Source organism: Daphnia magna, linkage group LG2, assembly GCF_020631705.1.
Source record: "Daphnia magna isolate NIES linkage group LG2, ASM2063170v1.1, whole genome shotgun sequence".
Classification (NCBI taxonomy): Eukaryota; Metazoa; Arthropoda; class Branchiopoda; order Diplostraca; family Daphniidae; genus Daphnia; species Daphnia magna.
Genome location: NC_059183.1, coordinates 17,006,019 through 17,024,799, shown reverse-complemented (window position 1 = coordinate 17,024,799; position 18,781 = coordinate 17,006,019). Strand labels below are relative to the sequence as shown.

Below are 18,781 nucleotides of genomic sequence, written 5' to 3'. Positions count from 1 at the left end.
AAACTTCCAGAAAATGGAGAAACGAAAGCTTCATTGAAGTAAAAGAAAACTGATTATACCAATTGTGGGAAAAGGAACCTTTTTTTTCTGCCTTTTATTTTTGTCGCAAAAAAGAATGCAAGCCAAGCGTGATTACGGTGTGATCTGGTTTTCTGTTTTCAATGTGACAAAATGGCTTCTTCAAGCTGCACGTAGCGGGCTCGTGAACAACTGCTGACGCCAAGCCTATACTAATTGTTCAACATAAAACCAACCATTTGAAAATTCAACTGAAAATAAATAAATAAATAAATAAATGAACGGTCGCTTCCAATAGTTTAGGAAAAACTCAGAACGCTCAGAACGTTGGATAAAATTCTAAGACGTGTTTCCTCTTGCAGAAACAATAAAAATAAAAATAAATATTGAACCTCTTAACTCGAACCGTTAAATAGTAGTCTATCTTCAATTTGGGTTAACAGGCCTAACGGATGGAACTATACTGTTAATGCATTAGCGTTTTTATTAAGAGCACATGACTAGGTCTAGACTAGAACTAAACAATCAACCTGTTGTAGGAACGCCTTTTTTAAAATGTTTTTCCAATGGCACATTCGGAGCTACAAACATGGAAATAACGCGCAGATTTATTTAACTGTGTACGCAAAGGAAGAAAAGACCCTGAGAAGTCGCTAGACACCTCTCGGTGTTGATCTCTCAAAAAGGTGCTAAACTTCTCCATATCTGTCTAGCAATTCGCTACTCGTTTATTGATATTAAAGCCCCTGTTTCACAATTCTAACAGAGCAAAATATAGCGTGATATTTAAATACAAACCTTGATTTTTCAATTGTCAAACTGTCGCAGGCGGGCGTTAGGGAAGCGAGGAACATTTGAGGGAAACCAGTCTTGACAGCGATCCCATTTTACGTTACTTGACGACCAATTGTAACAAATGTAACGGACGAGAGTCAGGCGTCAACATGTGTAAAACGTACAAATGGCAAGGTCTCCTTCCGTCCCTGGTCGTTAAATGACATCGCGAAATGACACGCTATTTTTTCAGGGCTACGACAAAAAGATTAAATCGGCTAGACAGCTGAAAACCCTTACGTTTTCTTTTCTTTCTTTTTGTCTTCTAGATCGTTTCCATCAAACATGAAAAATTTCGTTTCTTCTCAAGGTTCAATCTGGAATACAATTCAAATCAGGCTGCATAGCATACAGTAAACACGTGGTGTGATTTTCCAAACAAGTGGGTGTTTTGTCATTCGAGAAAAGACAACAGATGATGTTGAAAAGGGCAATTTCAGCAATGGAACAGAGGGGTTTATCCTGAAAAAAACGTATAAGTAGAGACATAAGACTGTAAATTCCCAATCATATTTATACGGTTCCTATTTTTCCAACAGAATTAATTAGTGCTAAAAATCGAGAGAAAATTTCAGTCCTATTTTTGCAAAGTACATTCTAGTCAAATTTATTCGAATATTCGAATTTTATAAAACACAATCCTATTCTCACGTATTTTTGGTCGATTTTCGATTGTCATAAAATCAAAGTAAATAAAAATAATCTTATCAAGTCTGAGTTTTAAGAACATAAAAATATTACGAATTTCGAGGTTGCGGAAGTCTCAGCAAAAAGTATGTCAGATGCTGTTTAGCCCTCATTTTTAGTCTGACAGGGTTTTTGTTTTCATTTGCCTTGACTAAATTGCTTATTTGGCAGGCCACCTTCTTATCAAAATGGTACTTAGATAACGTAGTGGTATCTAGATGGAATTGCCCCGAATCGCTCTACTGGCTTCTCCCAGTTATTTTTGCTGATGATTGAAAGTGCAATGAAGATCGGGTATATGTAATAGTTCGACTGTAGAGTGAACCTAATTTTTCTGGTTTCTGTGTCAATGACAAAATGCCCGTCTTATTACTTGAGCGGTTACCCCTCCCGAGCTTAGAAGCTTACGCGGTAGTCAGTGTTTCTCTCTTAGCTTGGTCTCTTCATTATGCTGCAGAAAAAACTCTAGACTCTGAATGGAGGTTGCAATTTATTGAAACGAGAAACATTAGCCAAGATACTCCAAATACGCTGCAAGTGTACATTTCAACCCTCTTGTCTCGTTACTGGCTAAGTTCCAGAGCTCAAGATATTGTCTCGTTTTCTATTCAAGACAGTTTATGCATTTGGGTGAGAACAGGCTGTTTATTTTGTTATGTGTTCATAATAAGATTTTAACCTCTTGATTTTTGGACATTATTTTCAGACTGTTGTGAACATGGCTTACTGCATTCTTGTACTATTTGGGAACTGGCTCCAGAAGCAAGTGTTTGGTGAACTAAGAGTATCAGAACTTCAGCATATCAAAGACAAGTTCTGGAACTTTGTATTCTACAAATTTATCTTCATATTTGGCATCATAAATGTTCAAAGCATGGAAGGAGTGATATTATGGGGCTCCTGGTTTTCAGTTATTGGCTTTCTTCACATTCATGCTCAACTTTGCCAAGACAGATTTGAATATGTAACTGGTTTCTGTCTACTTTAATCTTAAAAAGGTTTAGGAATCATACTAATCTTCTGTTTGCCCGAATCTAGTTATCAATGACTCCCTGTACCCCTCGGCATCGGCACCTTCGTCTGCTCATCCTCTTAGGATCAATACTGGTTTCATCAGGTATATTGTTTTTGGTTTGTCTCGCCGTTGGTCAGCGGGCCGGATGGATAACTTTCGCCTTGGTGGCTCCGGAATGTGTACTTTTGGCTTTGCGCACCAGCCATGTCATCGCTCGATACATCCTTTACCTGCAGTCTTTCCAGCCGCCTGTTCATCAGCTCTCTCAAGGTTACTTGAGTTGCGCATTTGCAACAAAGACTCTCGATGTGCTCAAACATCTGACGATTGTTGGATCATAGGGTGGAGTCCCGCGTCGTACTACGTGGAGTTGACGGTGGAGATTTCATGCCTGGTTGTAGATTTGGCACACCATGTAAGAAACATAATGTATTAGTTTCAGGTGGCTGAATAACCTTTCTTGAACTTTGTTTAAGATCCACATGCTTGTGCGAGCGAATATGCTACTTTCCATGGCATCCTTGGTCATTTTCATGCAATTGCGAGTTTTGTATGAGCAGCTCTGTGGCCGACTCCGCCGGCATGGTAACTATCGGCGAATGCTGCAAATTGTGCAGACAAGCTGTCCTCTGGAACAACGTTACTTCGAACTCGAGTCTGAGTGGGAGGATAACAAATGTGCCATTTGTTGGGAAGCAGCTGCCGTTGCCAGGCGACTTCCATGTGGCCACCACTTTCATCATGGTATTCAAAATGTTGAGCAATCTTCTTTCTTGAAATCAAATTCTTTTTCGGCATGTAATGCATAATAGGCTGTCTGCTACATTGGCTGGAGCAGGATCCCACTTGTCCAACCTGTCGACGTCAGTTGTTGGAAGATGATTCCAAAAACGGGATCCCTGGTTTGCAGTCCCGTTCCCGTGAGAATGCAAGTTTAACATCTTGGACGAGTTGGAGTCGATTGTTGCAACAAAATGCCGATGCTTCCCTGGGATCAGGTTCAGAAAACTCTCAATTGGAAGGTTTAGCTGAACAGGTATGAAAAAGTTCAGTTATACAAACTTATTCTTCACATACTGTACACTTTCAATGCTGGTATATAGGTTCTTCAGATGTTTCCCGACTATTCATTCGGAGTTCTCATTGATGATCTGCGACAAACAGGCTCTCTCGATTTGACTGTTGAGAATATCTTAGATGGACGTTTGCTGCCGACGCTTCCTAGCTTCCAGCAAGAACCTAGTCTATTAACATTGCCTACGTTCGTTACGAAAGAAGGTAATTCTTGTGAGTCCTCTGAGGAACCGGAAAAAATTTTTGTCGATGATCCCAATGAAAGGCAAAAAATCCTTCATTTTCGTAAGCACGATTTGATTGAAGAAGCTAGAAATCGTTTTCTGCAAAGACAAGTCGTCAATAGCGTTTCCCCTAACCTTGAAAGTTGATCCGTACGCGACTCTTTGTTCTGGTTACACATTTTCTTTTAGTTCCCAAGTTTTTAACTTAACGAAACAGTATGTCTCCTTGTCCAATTTGCTTGTATAGTCATCCACGCGTAGATCGTGCCTTTTTTGTGGGAACAAGATCAAGGAACGAAGCGTTCGCCTGATTGCAGTCGTACCCGAATGATGGAATTCGTTCTGCATTACCTAGTCCTATCACAGACTGCCTAAAACGGCATACAACTGTGGTTTTACTAAAATACTGGTGTGCAACTAATTTTATAACGACCCAGTTTGTGTAGAATTTTTTTAAAGGGAATGGTCGATTTAAAACTGGCCAGCAGACAAGCGATTTAAAGTTTTTCTTTATCATCTGAGTTTAGTTTCATAACAGCGGCGTTATGATTTGTAATAAACGCAGACTTTAACGCAAATAAAAGATTCCCAATTCCTGTTGCAAAATTTTGACTGAATTCCACTAGACGTCAATTATGAGGATTCCCCTTAAAGTACCACTCCCAGTTTGAATCATTTATAAACTATTTGCCTGTAAGTCGGGATCAATACTTGTTTAAATGTGTTAACATTGCCTTAACACGGTCGTCCGTGATTCATATTGGTCTTCCAAAATTTTAATTAAAGCAAAAAGTACAGGAAGATGTTACGCAGAAGCGTTTTTAGTCTCCGTAACCTCTATCCGTTGACGTTTGGCATATGCATTGATACGCTCTTCCAAACTTTCTATAAAATATGTAACTTCAATTCGTAAAATTAAAAAAACAATACTTGAATATATAATACCGCATTTCTGCCTTTTCATTAGTGGCAAGTACGTTTTTGGTTCAATCCCGTGAACCAGTCCTTTTAGCTGATTTTCGATTTTGATGCCTGCTAATTTTTCGAGACTATCCAGCATTTCTCTTAGCATTGTTGCTCTGTGGCAAACAAACAAATTAAACACATCTAATCGTGTTCCCTTTGCTTTACGTACTTGACTATATTTTCTGTCCAAAGCATCTGATAACCGCTTATAACATATTGAAAAGTTTCCGCGTCATAAATCCATTGGCAGTCCTCATCAGAATAGGTGCAGGAGAATAGATTAAGAGGTACTTCAGAAGCCATGCCATACTGTGGTTTCCTGTAGAATTCATGTAAAAATTAATTTTGACAAGATAAAAAAAAACTAGGTTGGCAGAATCAGTCTCACCGTGGATTAGATTCCGACATCAAGCAATTCCTGGATAATTTTCACCTCTTCTTTGCCCTGTCCAACTAAAAAAAGTATCGCTACAATGCATCTAACTTGATGCCAAAGAAAAGCTTGTCCTTTTAATTCCAAACGGATCATCGAATAACTATTCGCTGAATTATCGATTGCTTCAATTTGGATATCTATTATCCGTCGATGAAATTTGATGACGCCATTGCCCACGTCCATTTTACAAAAATTGCGAAAATCGTGCTCTCCTATGAGGTATTGCGCAGCCACTCTCATACTCTACACGAATTAACAATTAAACATACCAACGTATGATTGCTAGATAGAAAAAAAAAACAAAAAACAAACAAACAAAAAACATGCCACTTAAATTGTGTGGAATTTACCTGAATGTCAAGATTGGCCATGGGAAAATAGTAGTGATAAGTTCTTTGGCGGCAGTCAAAGCGTGCACTTAGAGTTTTGTTAACTGGTGCCCATGCCACCACCCTAATTTCAGGGGGAAGCACCTTATTTAGTATGCCAACATAGGCAATTTCATCAGTGTTCCCAACTTTAGCTTGATGGCCATCTGGTACAAAAACTCCTTTGCCTTCTGATAAATTTGACCGAAGATCAAGAGACACTGCCTGCATATTGTAAGAACTGTAAGTCAATGATAAAATAGAAATAACACTAAAAAACAGGAAAACTATGTACCTGCCCAAACGAGCTGACACCTATTTATGTAAAGAAGAAAAAAAAAGAAAGAGAAAAAACAAAACAAACAAAAATAAATAAACAGTAAGTATAACACTTTAGTTTCAAATCACCGTCTAAGGTTTTACCTTTATCAGTTCTCCCACACCTAATGATCATTAGGGTAAATAATAATGTAAAGAAAATTCCTTCAAAATAAACACTTAAAAAAAATTACCTGTGGTAATTGCTTGTTTCACGACTTTCTACAAGCCGTGTTTTCTCTAATGCTTTAAACAACTCTGCTTCAATAGTTTTTTCTGTGTGTTCTTGTACAACAAAGCCAGCATAATCCCATCCAACATATGCCTGGTTGGAACAAAAATTAATGTTCATGTTCCAAATAAAAATAAAAACATATAAAACTGATTACCACTTGTAGTAGCACATGTCTCTTGGCATATCTGTAAAAAAAGGTTTTATTGAAAAATGTAATCAAAACATCAGCACACTGCTGATACTTTTGTGATTGCTAGTATTATACTTTTTATGGTCAAACACTTTAGAGCCAGGTTTATTTCCCTGTTTATTTGATGTGAGTTTAGGATTCAGCAAATTTCTTAGTTGAGTAACATGTGACTCTAGTTGTTGGATACGTGCAATAAGTTCCTTAAAAACCAAAATAAAAATTCGTTGTCATATTTTGCTTTGCTTTAAACAAAGGCATCGACTTATTTTACTTCTTTCGACAGTGTCTGAAGATCTTGAGTTTCACGTGCAACACGAGGTTTAATAATTTTTATATTTGACATGTTGATTTCCGAATCCACTCACGTGGTATTTGAAACTCCTAGACTAGGCGGCGATTACAGAACTGTGCTGTGACAACTGTGGCATGGACTACTCTAACTAAAGGACGGGATTCTTTCCCTCGCGTTGTTAAAGGGTGTCGGGTCGGGTGGGCTATTTTCACGAAAAAAAAATAAAAATACACCATTAAATAAAGCTTTAAAGGCGATTCTAACCACCGATTTTTTTCTTTATAAAACGTATCATTTAAGAAGATATTGCGATTTTAATTTTGGAAGGAGGGGGAAAAGGGCGGGCCGCCGATGCCATCTATCAACTAAAAATCAAATGATTGACAACTGAACTTGAAATTGTAGAAAGAAAACAAGCAATGAGTAGGATTTTTGGCTCCCAGATGGCACCGGCGGCCCGCCCTTTTCCCTATTTTCTGATAGAAAATAATTAATATCTCGTTAAGGATTTATGGTATGGCATGCGGTTACGGAACGCCGTTTGATCCATTTTTTAATAGACAACTCTTATCGCTAGCTGATCGTTTATGTAGAAAATAAATAGCTAACTAGCATTGTCATCTAACGGTAAAAAATGACACTAATAGTAGGAATTTTAATAGACCACGCCTTCAACGAAGGAGGAGTCCACTACATATTGAACTTATCGATCGATTGTTAGGCCCATTTCGATCGGTACTGTACAGTCAATGGCGGAATGGCGGCGACGTGGATTGGAACTTGGAAGTGGATGCATGTGCGACTTGATGTGGCGTTGCATGTGGGAGGTCCCGTCTGTAATGGTAAGCGTATGAATAAATTAGGGTATGTAAGGCAATTAGTTATGCCATAATATCTCACTTAGTTCGCAGACTGGTCATTTGATGATTCGTGTGCACAGTGGTAGTGATTGGGTGCCTCAAGAGAGAATCGCAGAGCATAGCCACCCATAGAGCTAAAACTCATAGAAGATTTTTAAAATTTTTATTTGATTTTGTGTTGTTTCAGCAGTAGTATGTCCTTCAACAATCTGTTATGTCCATCCATGGAATGAGTGGCATGCGACTAAGTCAACCAAATGGGGCAACAACAATCAGTCAGCAATGGAATTAGTCTGTGGAAAACAAAACATTCATTCCTGAGGATGGTTTTGAGTTTATCTATGCTTATTGTATGTTTAATTTTTATTGGGCAAACCCAACAGGGGTTTGCTGTTTTCAGTAAGTGTATCAGCAAGAATATTATACTGAACCTATACTTAATTTCTTTAATGTAGATTCACAATCGTAATGGATTTGAAGAGGATATTGGTGGAGTTCTGGTATAAAAAAGTAAAAGTACATGTTTGATGGATGGGCAACCGAAGAGTTCTGGATCCTATTGCTATTGCACATGTTATGGTATTTTTATAAAATCATGAAGTGCTTATCTGGACCCCCTTCTTTTCTGTGGTCCTGTTTCCCCTTGACTTATATTATTTTCTTTAACCCTATAGCCGTGTAAAACTCAAGGCTAAAAGAAGAAGAATGATTCAAAAATTGTGGGAGAGAATCATCAAAGAATTATACTCGTTTAGGTAATCCAATGAAATAAGAAAGAGTAATAACTCGGCACAGTCTTCGATTCCGTCTGTTTTAAAAGCGGTTTTTTCTGTGCGTGGAACTTTTTTGGTCGAGACGTAATGGGTGTCTTAAAGGCACTGAAGGTTGAATTAGATCCCCAACAAAAAGGCAACGCTGAAAATCCCAGGGGGCGATGGTAATTAGTGACAATGTTACGGTGTAGATAACCTCAGAAAGTGTGACGCTAGCTGATGTAAACCGCACCAGCTGTGCTATTACCAAGTCTGTCTCACTTTTGCCGCCTAGGTATCTTTTCTAACAAAATTTGTCTTATCAAATTTTCCTGTTGTTAACCGATTCTCATTTACCAGGAAAAGGTTGTGAGAGTAGCAGGAGAAGAGGAAATTGCAGTAAACCCGGTTTTGAAAGAAGCCAAACATTCCGATGATATGGGAGCTCAGCCGGTGGAAACAAAAACCCTATGTTTCAGATAGTAAGCTATCTCGACATACGACAAACCCAAAGTTTCACACATAGATCTGCTTAAACATTCTTCATTTCTTAAATTTATATCGACATCAGGAAAGACAAAAGGAACACATCGTTCCTAAGCTAGTTCTGAGGACCACTGTCACCGAATGAAAATCACCTCGCTTATAGACTCGGAAGGTGAAAGCGAGACCCAAAAATTTGCAACAACGAAGCAAGTAAGAAGTATTTTGGCAGATTATCGTGCATGCAAAGCTAAATAGTCAATTCAATAAACTTTCCTTAACACGTTTTACATAACAATTTTCTTAAAACGATTTTAGGTCCTCCACTGTTACAAACCACAATATGTAAATGCGTCGCATCCGAGAAATTAATACTGCAGTAACCAGAACGATAAAAAAATCCATATTGTTAACGGTTTCCTGCGTAAAGACGAATCCGAGCAAGTCGTCACTAGTTTACAGCAAATCGGGCTCTATCTTCGGGTAATTTGAGATACTTTTCTGGACCGTTCAGAATCTTATAATTGGTCAAAATTTGATCGTCCTGTCACATCTCAAATTCTATGTTTTATAATTCTTGTTCTATGACCGAGTTCTTTTCCAGACAGTGGCTTCTCATTCCTCTTGTCATACCAGCGATCAGATTTGATGTTTCGAATTGTTTTGGGTTGTTAAAGCAAGTTTGACTTTCTACGATGCTTCCACCAACGTGCATGATCGCCAAACTTTGTCGTTGTGTCGGACTGTTTATCCGGAAGAAAAACGTCGAATTATTGGCGATATGTTTGTCAAAGTGGTAGATAGAACGGCTAACGATTTAAATGTCACTTGGAATAATCTACTTCTCGGACAAGGTATCAAACTTTTCTTTTTTGTTGTTGAATGTATTATATTGCCTAATATTCAATATCATCATATATGAAAATATTACAGTTGCTTTGATACCGGATTTAATTGAATCCACTTCGCATATGGCTTCTTCGCGCGCTGATGCCATAAAGACTCATAACGGTTCCGAAATGGTTCGTCAGTTGTGCATTTATGGCCGTGTAGTAGAACCTCTTAAAGGTAATTGCGTTGTGGCATTCCAGTAAGATCTTTACTCTTTTCGCAATTTTTCCCAACAGACTTCCATAAAGATGAAGTTAGGTCTTAGGTCGCGAGCTGGGTCTGTCCACAGAATTACTCGAACGTCGCCCGTTTCCTGCTCCCTGGTTTTGTCAATTCGAATCATTTATGCCGAAGAACTGTTTTTGGAAGCTGATTTCGTTGAGACGCAAGTCGGATTCAAATTGCGACGTCGGAAGAACAGCGTCTTTTATAAAGATGGTTCTCTTCCTTGCAGGGAGATTGCCGGACTTATAGCTATTGCGTAGAACTGAGCTCTGATCAGACACAACCAAACTGGAATGATCTAGCCTCCTACGCCCGCTTAATACAGCGTGTGTGTAATATTGTCAATCGTGTTTGCTACGTATTCGGAAAGCCTGTGCGTGAATCGGTGACAGACGTTACACCTACCTACTTAACGAGTAAAATTTTGGTGATCTTGAGGGAAGCGGATTATTTGGCAAATAAAATATTACGGTATTCGGGTTGCTCTGAGAAACTAGAACAGATGCCAATCGTCTTGATCCCTTTCACTTTTATCGCGATTCGAGTCAACGCATTCCATCATGCCAGTGATCAGTCATTTTTCGATCATTCTTTTCACAGGATTTTATGACTGGGCTTCCTGCAATTCATGATACCCACTTGCCCCAAGAGGTACGTAAAAAGTGGGTACATTTTTTTAGCAGATCTTGCTGTAAACATGGATACCGCTAATTAGGTTGTAGACAAGATGGTTGAAGTCGTCTTAACAGTTCCAGGAATTTTCAGGGTCTTGTATGATCTGACGGCGAAACCATCCTGGACAACGGAGTGGGAATGATATGATTTACGAACGTTGGTTAGGCAAATAATCTCCGCCACTCTTTACAGGACACGGATGCGGAATTGTATCACTGACCAGATTGAGATGGTATACATTATAATAGTGGAATGAGTATAGACTTTAGAAATTGGAAAATTTATCAGCTTTGTCGTCTCGTGAAAATCCCTTTAACTCGCTTCTTAGGAAAAATTCAGGTGATGACTTGTTGAGTTTTCCTTAATATACATGCACACTTGTCGGAAATAATGGGTGCATTTGGTTTTCGTGGAACAAATTAAACATTGTTAATGTGCAGCTAGGTGGGTTGTTGTTGCTCTCCGAAGGCTGTTCGAGGCGTTATGCAATTTCCTGAGATTAAACATTTAGGAAATGTGGTAAATGTTCGGAAATTGTTAAGATCTATTCATAATGGTACCATAAAGTATGACTGTAGGAAAGGGTACGTCGGCTTCTAAAAGTGAAGAACAGCTCTGACGTCTTTGGTAAGCGGAAAAGGTACTGCTGATTGAAGCGTCAGATGACGGTTTTAAGAATGGACTCTTTACTTTGCCCAATGAATCTGTGCTTGGAACTGGCAGGTGGCGTTTAGCAGTGGTACCCAATCTTTATTCTTAAAACCCAGAGGTGTTCTTCACTTTTCAGGGGGATTTAATGATGATACTTGTTGGGTTATCCATGAAGAATACCAATACATGGATAACTGGAGGGTAATAAAAGTATAAAACTGTAATTCCTCATGGCATTTTCATTTACGCATACGCGGCAGTTCGTGAGCAGACGAACCATTGAAAGGGCCTTGCGCAGTCTAGCTGCATCCAGCCAGATACTAGTAGAACCCAAAACATTGTTTTGACAAGTACTGTCATATTTCGGTTGCAGGTTTTTACTAAATACCAAGTAAGTAAGAGGTTTAATCGTTTTAAATGTATGATTTTTCGATTCAAGTCTATTTAGGTGTCAGAACTGAAATTGTACTTTTAGAACTTTTAAAACACCGCATAGCTTTTATTAACAATAGTTTACTTTTACAACTATCAAAATCTTGTTAACCATTAAAAGGAAAACAAAGTTCATTTTTTCGATTTCCGGTTTTACTTCCGGTTTTAAAATGCCCAATAACAATAACTCCTTATTTGTTGATCTGCCAGAAAAAAGATTTACATTTTTGTGATCCTCGTTAAATTTGGGGTCGATTCCATGTATTAACTCAAAATACCCCAAAATCGTCAAAAATCGCAAAATTTCCTGAGTTCATGAAAAATCGCGATTTTTGTCAAATCCGACTTTTGGCTGAAAACAAGTCATTCCCAACCCAAATTTTAAAAGGGTCACGAAAATCCTACTCGTTCTGTTATGGGATCACTATTTCCGGAGATATTGGCTTTTTCTGGTTACTTCCGGAAAATTTTCGTGACAATCAGCAAAAAGTAAAAAATGAGCTGTATTTTTATAACAATTTCAAATACTTTTCTCGCATGCTTATGGATGTGGTAGCTATTATTCCATGTTTTTCTTGCTTTCAACACTACAGGCTGATCCTACGAGCTACGACAGTTTTACCTACCAATGTTTAGCGTTTCGTGCTGCAACTAGTAGTTGATATTCTAGGATGTTATGCCTCAAATTGGAATTCAGCTATCAGAGATTAGCAAAATTGAAGTACTTTGAAAGCAAGAATTGTACTTATTTCAACATTCAAAGTAAAATTTAATTTTTGGTTGTAGGCGGAAACTCTAGATGGCGTTGATGTACGTCTATGATGAAGATTATGAGTGACAAGTTAATTGGGTGTTTGTTACGTTATCCTGTTTTGTGTTTCAAAGGATTTTTCGTCCAGAAATTTACGGTATGTTGTTATCTATTCAGCATTGAACTATCGTTGGGTATGTATTTAAAAGGAAACCCTTGAAATAGATTGCTTTTTGTATATGGTGGTGTTTCGCCTTGTCAGCTATGCCAGCTGCAAACCAGCAGCCTGCATTCCTGCTATTAATGTACCACAAAGAGATCCTGACACTTCAAGAAGGCCACTATTGCTTACATAAAGATCACCATCCAGTTCAAGTAATGTTAATGTACCTTAAGCCTTTTGTTTAAGCTTATGATGTATTCTCTTGTCCGTCAATGACAGAGTCTTCATCTACTTTGTGTTGCTAACCATCAGCCCTCAACATCCCAGGTATCCAGATTTCCAAGTTTCTCTGATTAGCCAACCATCATCCACACCCTTCAACTCTTCAGTGTGGTATTTCAGAACATTATTTATCTTCCACTACCCACATCTGTAAAAATTTTATCTACACAGGCTTCTCTTCCTCTCTTCCTAGTCTACGGAATACCAACATTGAATAAGGTTCCTCGTCATTGCCTTTCCATGGTATTTTAATTTGGTGGATTATCTGGATTTCTAATTTTTAAGAAATCTTTGTTGTATAAACAGAAAATCTTCATTGTTAATCCTGCTGTTCTGCTCACCATTACTTAGCCAGCTCACATGGATGGGCTTAACTAAGAAAAACTTCTGTGATAGGACTGCAAATATTCATCTTCCTTCGGTACAACACTACCGTTTTGACAATTTCTGTAGTTTCGCCCCCAGTAAACCACACGCGTAAGTTCTTTGTCTTTTTCATCGTTTTATCAGACAAATGCCATTTTCCGCTAAAAATCATTTACTTCTTTTTTTGCCTCATTTATTCTATTTAGAACTACATTTTCTTCATCTTCCTGTCGTTGTTGTCTACGACTTCACCTCATCGCTGTCTTCGTTGACGTCTTCGCCTTCATCTCCGTCTCGTCGTCTTGGCCGTCCCCCCGTCTCTCGTCTTCGCCGTCTTCGCCTTCATCTCCATCTCGTCGTCTTGGCCGTCTTCGCCTTCATCTCCGTCTCGTCGTCTTGGCCGTCTCCGCCTTTGTTTCATCGCCGTCTTTTTCTACGCCAACACTTTGTCGCCGGCTTCTCCTTCGCCCTTCACGTAGGGAATTCACCGTGGATCGTCGTCCTGGTATTGTTTTATTTTGCATTGTTGTGTTTAAGTTAACCCGTTGGCTGCCACCCCGTTTGCGTCCCATTTTTTTTGTAGCTCGTAGGGACCGGCCGCAATGGCCTTCGCCGCAAGGCGCCTTAGGCAATGCACCAGTAGGGACTTCTCTTTGTCGATGCGGTGGCGGATTCCTGAGGGTGTGCATTCCCTGTAATGGATTCCGTCACCGTGTCAGCCCGGACTTGTCTTCGGACAAGTCCCACCTTGTTCGCGATCCTTAAGACGCGATGTTTAGATACTGTAGTTTAAGCAACCTACGGGTTGCGTGGCCTGGCAGCCAACGGGTTAACTTAGTTAAATGTATGTATGTTTGTGTAAATATTTTTGTGTAATTTATTGTTATGTAAAATAGTGGTGGAATTGTTGGGAGGAGGTGGGACAATAAAAAAAAATTCAATTTTAAATTTATTCTTCGTGTTTCTTTCATTTCACCTTATTCGAATTTATGCAAATTAAAGATAAACTTAGATTAGATCTTTCATTTCACCTTATTCGAATTTATGCAAATTAAAGATAAACTTAGATTATTTGTTTTCCCAACCTTTTTCACTCTAAGTCTAGCCATCACAATAGTACTTATTGCAATAGATTTCACAGTCGGTGAAACATCAGTGAATTAATTGTTTTCTTTGTTCCATTTGACTTCAAGTGCAATCACTTGGCAAAAAAAAGGGATAAACTGACTGAAACAAACTAATTTCACATGGTGGCATCACAAAAGGAATTAACCATTACCATCTTTAACTCCTTTGTTTCTGTTGAATGAGGTAAAGATTCAACAAATACAAGAATGATACTGGATATGTTTTATTTACACTGACAACATAACATGAGTGGCATTCTCTTCTGTCACCGAGTGACTCCAACGCCAATGAAACACATCAGGTGACTCCAGGATCTCTGCAAATTAAAACTGTAAACCACTATTTAAAAAACCAAGACCTGGATTGAACCAAGTCATTGAATGATTTTGCAGCCACCACAGTACATCAGGTACATCCCAAAGACCTGAAAGCACAATTTGAAAAACTTAAAATTATTAACAACAAATTCTAACATCACCTGATGACACCTCCAAGAATCTAAGAGATTTAGATAGAGGAAAATAATATAAAGAACTCTATTTTTTACGTATCACCTTTGAAACAAAATGGGTATATCAAAACGGAGATGAAAAACGCGATAGCAAAGCCAAACCATGTTCCTCCTGTAAAAGTTAAAAATATATGTGGTACGATATTTATTTGACATGAATTTTTTCCTTAATACCTTGAACAACTCTGCATTGATGGAATTCACAAGATGCAACTGAAAACACACGGAATCGGAGGTAAAATTTCAAAAAGAGAGACGTTCGTTTCAGCAGACATCCTCAGTCCGAGGCCACGCGAAATAGAACAGCCGACGGGACAGCTGACATTTTCAGTATATTTTCAAGACATCTAGGGGCGAAATAACCAACTCCGTAGAATTTTTATGGGCATGTTGTGACGCATTTACAAATTGTCGTCTGTAACTAACAGTGGAGGACATAATATCGTTTTAAACGAATGGTCATGTAAAATGTGTTAAGAAAATTTTATTTAATTGACTATTTAGCTTTGCGTGCACGATAAACTGCCAAAATACTTCTTACTTGCTTCGTTGTTGCAAATTTTTGGGTCTTGCTTTCACCTTCCGAGTCTATAAGCAAGGTGATTTTCTTTCGGTGACAGTAGTCCTCAGATGTAGCTGAGGAACGATGTGTTCCTTTCGTCTTTCCTGACGTCGATATCAATTTAAGAAACAAAGAATGTTTAAGTAGATCTATGTGTGAAACTTTGGGTTTGTTCAAGATAGCTTACTACCTGAAACATGAGGTTTTTGTTTCCACAGACTGAGCTCCCATATTGTCAGAATGTTTGGCTTCTTTCAAAACCGGGTTTACTGCAATTTCCTCTTCTTCTGCTACTCTCACAACCTTTTCCTGCTAAATGAGAATCAGTTAACAAGAAAAAAAACTTGATAAGACAAATTTTGTTAGAAAAGATACCTAGCCTGCATAATGAGACAGACTTGGTATTAGCACAGCTGGTGCGGTTTACATCAGCTAGCATCACATTTTCTGAAGTTACCTACACCGTAACATTGCCACTAATTACCATCGCCACCTGGGATTTTAAGCGTTCCCTTTTGATGGGGATTATGACATCTAACGCAACCTTCAGTGCATTTAAGACACCCATAACGTCTCGACCAAAAAATTCCCATGGACAGTAAAAACAGCTTTTAAAAAGATGAAATCGAAGACTACGCCGAGTTATTACTCTTTCTTATTTCCTTGGATTACCTAAACGAGTATAATTCTTTGATGATTCTATCCCACAATTTTTGAATCATTCTTCCTCTTTTAGCCTTTAGTTTTAAACACACTAAAGGGTTAAAGAAAATAATATAAGTCAAGGGGAAACGGGGCCACAGAAAACAAGGCGGCCCAGATAAGCACTTCTATGATTTTGTAAAAATACCATAACATGTACGATAGTATAAGGATCCGGAACTCTTCGGTTACCCTTCCAACGAACATGTACTTATACTTTTTTACACCAAAACTTCCATCAATATCCTCTTCAAATCCATTACGATTGTGAATCTACATTAAAGAAATTAAGTATGCTTCAGTATAATATTCTTGCTGATACACTTACTGAAAACAGCGAAACCCTATTGGCATATCTCTCGCGAATTACTACCACGAAATTGCGATTATTCTACCTACAATACAGAAACAGAACATAATTAAGTAAAAAATTCTTTGTGATAAACTCATTAAAAATAGTAGAACATCTAGTCAATTGTGATCCAATTCTCCCATTCAAGATATTCTTTCCACAAATAAAACCAATAGAAGTTAAAAAGATATGTTGAAGAAATAAATAATAGAAGTAAATGATGCAGCAAATGTTCATACTGCTTTCTCTTTTTACCATATGTCACCATCACTCAAAGTATGATCTATGTTGATATGTCTTTTACCTATCTTTGCAATGACACTTGGTTGGTATTAGACATTAAGGCATCCAATGTCCCCTTTTGTAAGAAGCAGGAAAAGCTTCCTGCCTCAAGGGTCATCTCAAACAAATCCATAGACAAAAACATCCAAGAGAAGATATTTCATACTACCTTGTTATTTCAAGCTTGTTTATATGAACCCATCATTGTGCAGTTCTGCATGAAGGGCAGAAATTTTCCTAATTTCAATTAGAATATTTTCTGAGGGATTTGTGTACTTAAGAAGTGCATCATAACACTGCTGATATGGACCAAACCTGAAGAAATGCCAACACTGTGAAAAGATGATAGAAGGTAAAAACTAAAAGAAATAATGTACAAATATACTGTACCATTCGAATGATGCCAAGTGACAATCCACCAGCAAGCAGTTTAGTATACCATGAAAATGATAAAATTTCTGTGAAAAAGAGGAATCCTTCCAGTTAGCCTGAAAACATGGCAAATCTCAATCATGCTAAAGAAAAACCGCAGATATTAATGTTAAAATAATAACCATAAAAATTAAATATACAATAAGGATAGATAAAATCAAAACCATACTCAGGAATGAATGTGTTGTTTTCCACTGACTAATTTCAATGCTGTCTAATTGTTGTTGCCCCGTTTGGTTGACTTAGTCACATCTCAGTGACTCATTCCATGGTTGGACCATGGACTACTGTAACTAAAGGACGGGACTCTTTCCCTATCTCGCCTTGTTAAAGGGTGTCGATGTGGGCTATTTTCATGAAAAAATAAAAAATACACCATTAAATGCAGCTTTAAAAGGCGATTGTAACCATCCAATTTTTTCTTTATAAAACGTATCATTTAAGAAGATATTGCGATTTTAATTTTAGTAGGAGGGGGAATTGGGCGCCGCCGGTGCCATCTATCAACCAAAAATCGCAAGTTCTTGCTGATTGACCTGGAAATTGTCGGGTGCCATCTATCAACTAAAATCGCATGATCTTGCTGATTGACAACTGAACTTGAAATTGTAGAAAGAAAACCAGCAATCAGTTAGGATTTTTGGCTCCCAGATGGCACCGGCGGCTCGCCCAATTTCTCTATTTTCTGATAGAAAATATTTAATATCTTTTTAAGGGTTAATTTTCAATATAGGGACATTTGGTAAGACAATAATTATTTAAAAAAATTTAATTTAATAAAAAATTTTAAAAAATTACATGGGTTTCATAGGAAATAGAGTAGTTCATGTTGAGGCACCCAAGCACTACCACTGTGAAAACGTATCATCAAATGACCAGTCTGCAAACTAAGTGAGATATTATCGCATAACTAATTGCCTTACATACCCTAATTTATTACGCTTACCATTACTGACTGGGCCTACCACATGCAACGCCACATCAAGGCGTACATGCATCCAATTCCAAATTCAGGTCAATCAAATTCCAATGTGCGTCGCCCAACAAGGTCTACGCCCAACGTGCAGACGATAAATACGCCAATGCTAAAGGATAGGGCCTTCCAAAGAATCGATTCTTTTCCGGTCTTTTAACGATTCAATACTTCAGCCAACACATACTTCACATTTAATCCGTAAACAGTTTGCGTGTTACTACGTATTATTGCTATAAAATATATAATGCGTATTATTCCTATATATTACGTCCTATACATTATATATATCCTTATATATTTACATCCTATATATTCTATATAAAAAAAAAAAAAAAAAAAAAAATTTTTTTTTTTTTTTTTTTTTTTTTTTTTTTTTTTTTTTTTTTTTTTTTTTTTTTTTTTTTTTTTTTTTTTTTTTTTTTTTTTTTTTTTTTTTTTTTTTTTTTTTTTTTTTTTTTTTTTTTTTTTTTTTTTTTTAAAATTTTTTTTTTTTTTTTTACTCTACTACGTATAATATGTATTAATAACTTTAACGTTACCCGTAAAAATATAAATATGGAATAGACAAATTTTACAGAAATGGATAGCTCTCATCAAGACGTATCCATTTCTGTTAAATTATCGCTTTAGAAGGATCTACTTGAGCAG

The 18,781-nt window shown here is 37.6% G+C and overlaps 2 protein-coding genes and 3 long non-coding RNA genes across 23 annotated transcripts; 3 read left to right on the top strand and 2 right to left on the bottom strand.

Moving 5' to 3' along the window:
- The first annotated feature begins 1,672 nt into the window (after nucleotides 1–1,672).
- LOC116917776 (E3 ubiquitin-protein ligase AMFR) lies at nucleotides 1,673–4,794 on the top strand. Its single transcript, XM_032923374.2, has 7 exons — nucleotides 1,673–2,169; nucleotides 2,246–2,503; nucleotides 2,578–2,824; nucleotides 2,896–2,969; nucleotides 3,031–3,298; nucleotides 3,367–3,590; nucleotides 3,658–4,794. The coding sequence occupies exons 1-7, from the start codon at nucleotides 1,897–1,899 to the stop codon at nucleotides 3,997–3,999; spliced, it is 1,686 nt and encodes a 561-aa protein (XP_032779265.2). The 5' UTR covers nucleotides 1,673–1,896; the 3' UTR covers nucleotides 4,000–4,794.
- LOC116917777 (tRNA pseudouridine(38/39) synthase) lies at nucleotides 4,577–6,910 on the bottom strand. The gene is given in 12 exon segments (XM_032923375.2): nucleotides 4,577–4,737; nucleotides 4,798–4,931; nucleotides 4,988–5,137; nucleotides 5,207–5,220; nucleotides 5,222–5,497; nucleotides 5,605–5,847; nucleotides 5,918–5,937; nucleotides 6,046–6,065; nucleotides 6,135–6,265; nucleotides 6,330–6,360; nucleotides 6,441–6,565; nucleotides 6,637–6,910. Coding segments are annotated over 12 exon segments (1,296 nt in total). The 5' UTR covers nucleotides 6,709–6,910; the 3' UTR covers nucleotides 4,577–4,657.
- Nucleotides 6,911–7,276: 366 nt separating this feature from the next.
- On the top strand, nucleotides 7,277–12,472 carry LOC116915892. Of its 9 annotated transcripts, none has more exons than XR_006643101.1 (13): nucleotides 7,278–7,499; nucleotides 7,562–7,916; nucleotides 7,973–8,096; nucleotides 8,192–8,272; nucleotides 8,338–8,564; nucleotides 8,630–8,751; nucleotides 8,841–8,965; nucleotides 9,071–9,606; nucleotides 9,686–9,820; nucleotides 9,880–10,519; nucleotides 10,584–11,585; nucleotides 12,220–12,347; nucleotides 12,413–12,472. It is a non-coding gene; the product is annotated as an uncharacterized LOC116915892 (long non-coding RNA). The 9 variants fall into 9 exon arrangements; XR_006643098.1 differs by having other exon boundaries at nucleotides 8,192–8,564; nucleotides 9,880–10,032; nucleotides 10,098–10,519; XR_004390321.2 differs by having other exon boundaries at nucleotides 7,365–7,499; nucleotides 8,192–8,564; nucleotides 9,071–9,235; nucleotides 9,357–9,606.
- Nucleotides 12,473–12,474: 2 nt separating this feature from the next.
- Nucleotides 12,475–13,499, top strand: LOC116916184. Its single transcript, XR_004390474.2, has 6 exons — nucleotides 12,475–12,534; nucleotides 12,603–12,752; nucleotides 12,820–12,933; nucleotides 12,994–13,065; nucleotides 13,129–13,299; nucleotides 13,395–13,499. It is a non-coding gene; the product is annotated as an uncharacterized LOC116916184 (long non-coding RNA).
- Nucleotides 13,500–14,523: 1,024 nt separating this feature from the next.
- On the bottom strand, nucleotides 14,524–17,637 carry LOC116916151. Of its 11 annotated transcripts, XR_006643210.1 has the most exons (11): nucleotides 17,327–17,637; nucleotides 17,116–17,240; nucleotides 16,895–17,040; nucleotides 16,420–16,486; nucleotides 16,240–16,364; nucleotides 16,062–16,143; nucleotides 15,765–15,997; nucleotides 15,577–15,701; nucleotides 15,002–15,493; nucleotides 14,871–14,939; nucleotides 14,524–14,740 (listed from the first exon to the last, which is right to left on the bottom strand). It is a non-coding gene; the product is annotated as an uncharacterized LOC116916151 (long non-coding RNA). The 11 variants fall into 11 exon arrangements; XR_006643204.1 differs by having other exon boundaries at nucleotides 15,002–15,248; nucleotides 15,369–15,493; nucleotides 15,765–16,364; XR_006643208.1 differs by having other exon boundaries at nucleotides 16,062–16,364.
- Nucleotides 17,638–18,781: the final 1,144 nt, after the last annotated feature.

Coding starts and splice junctions, on each gene's coding strand:
- LOC116917776 (XM_032923374.2), top strand. CDS start 1,897: ATGCCCGTCTTATTACTTGAGCGGTTACCCCTCCCGAGCTTAGAAGCT. Junction 2,504..2,577: donor GCCAAGACAGATTTGAATAT/GTAACTGGTTTC, acceptor GCCCGAATCTAG/TTATCAATGACTCCCTGTAC. Junction 3,299..3,366: donor TGGCCACCACTTTCATCATG/GTATTCAAAATG, acceptor AATGCATAATAG/GCTGTCTGCTACATTGGCTG.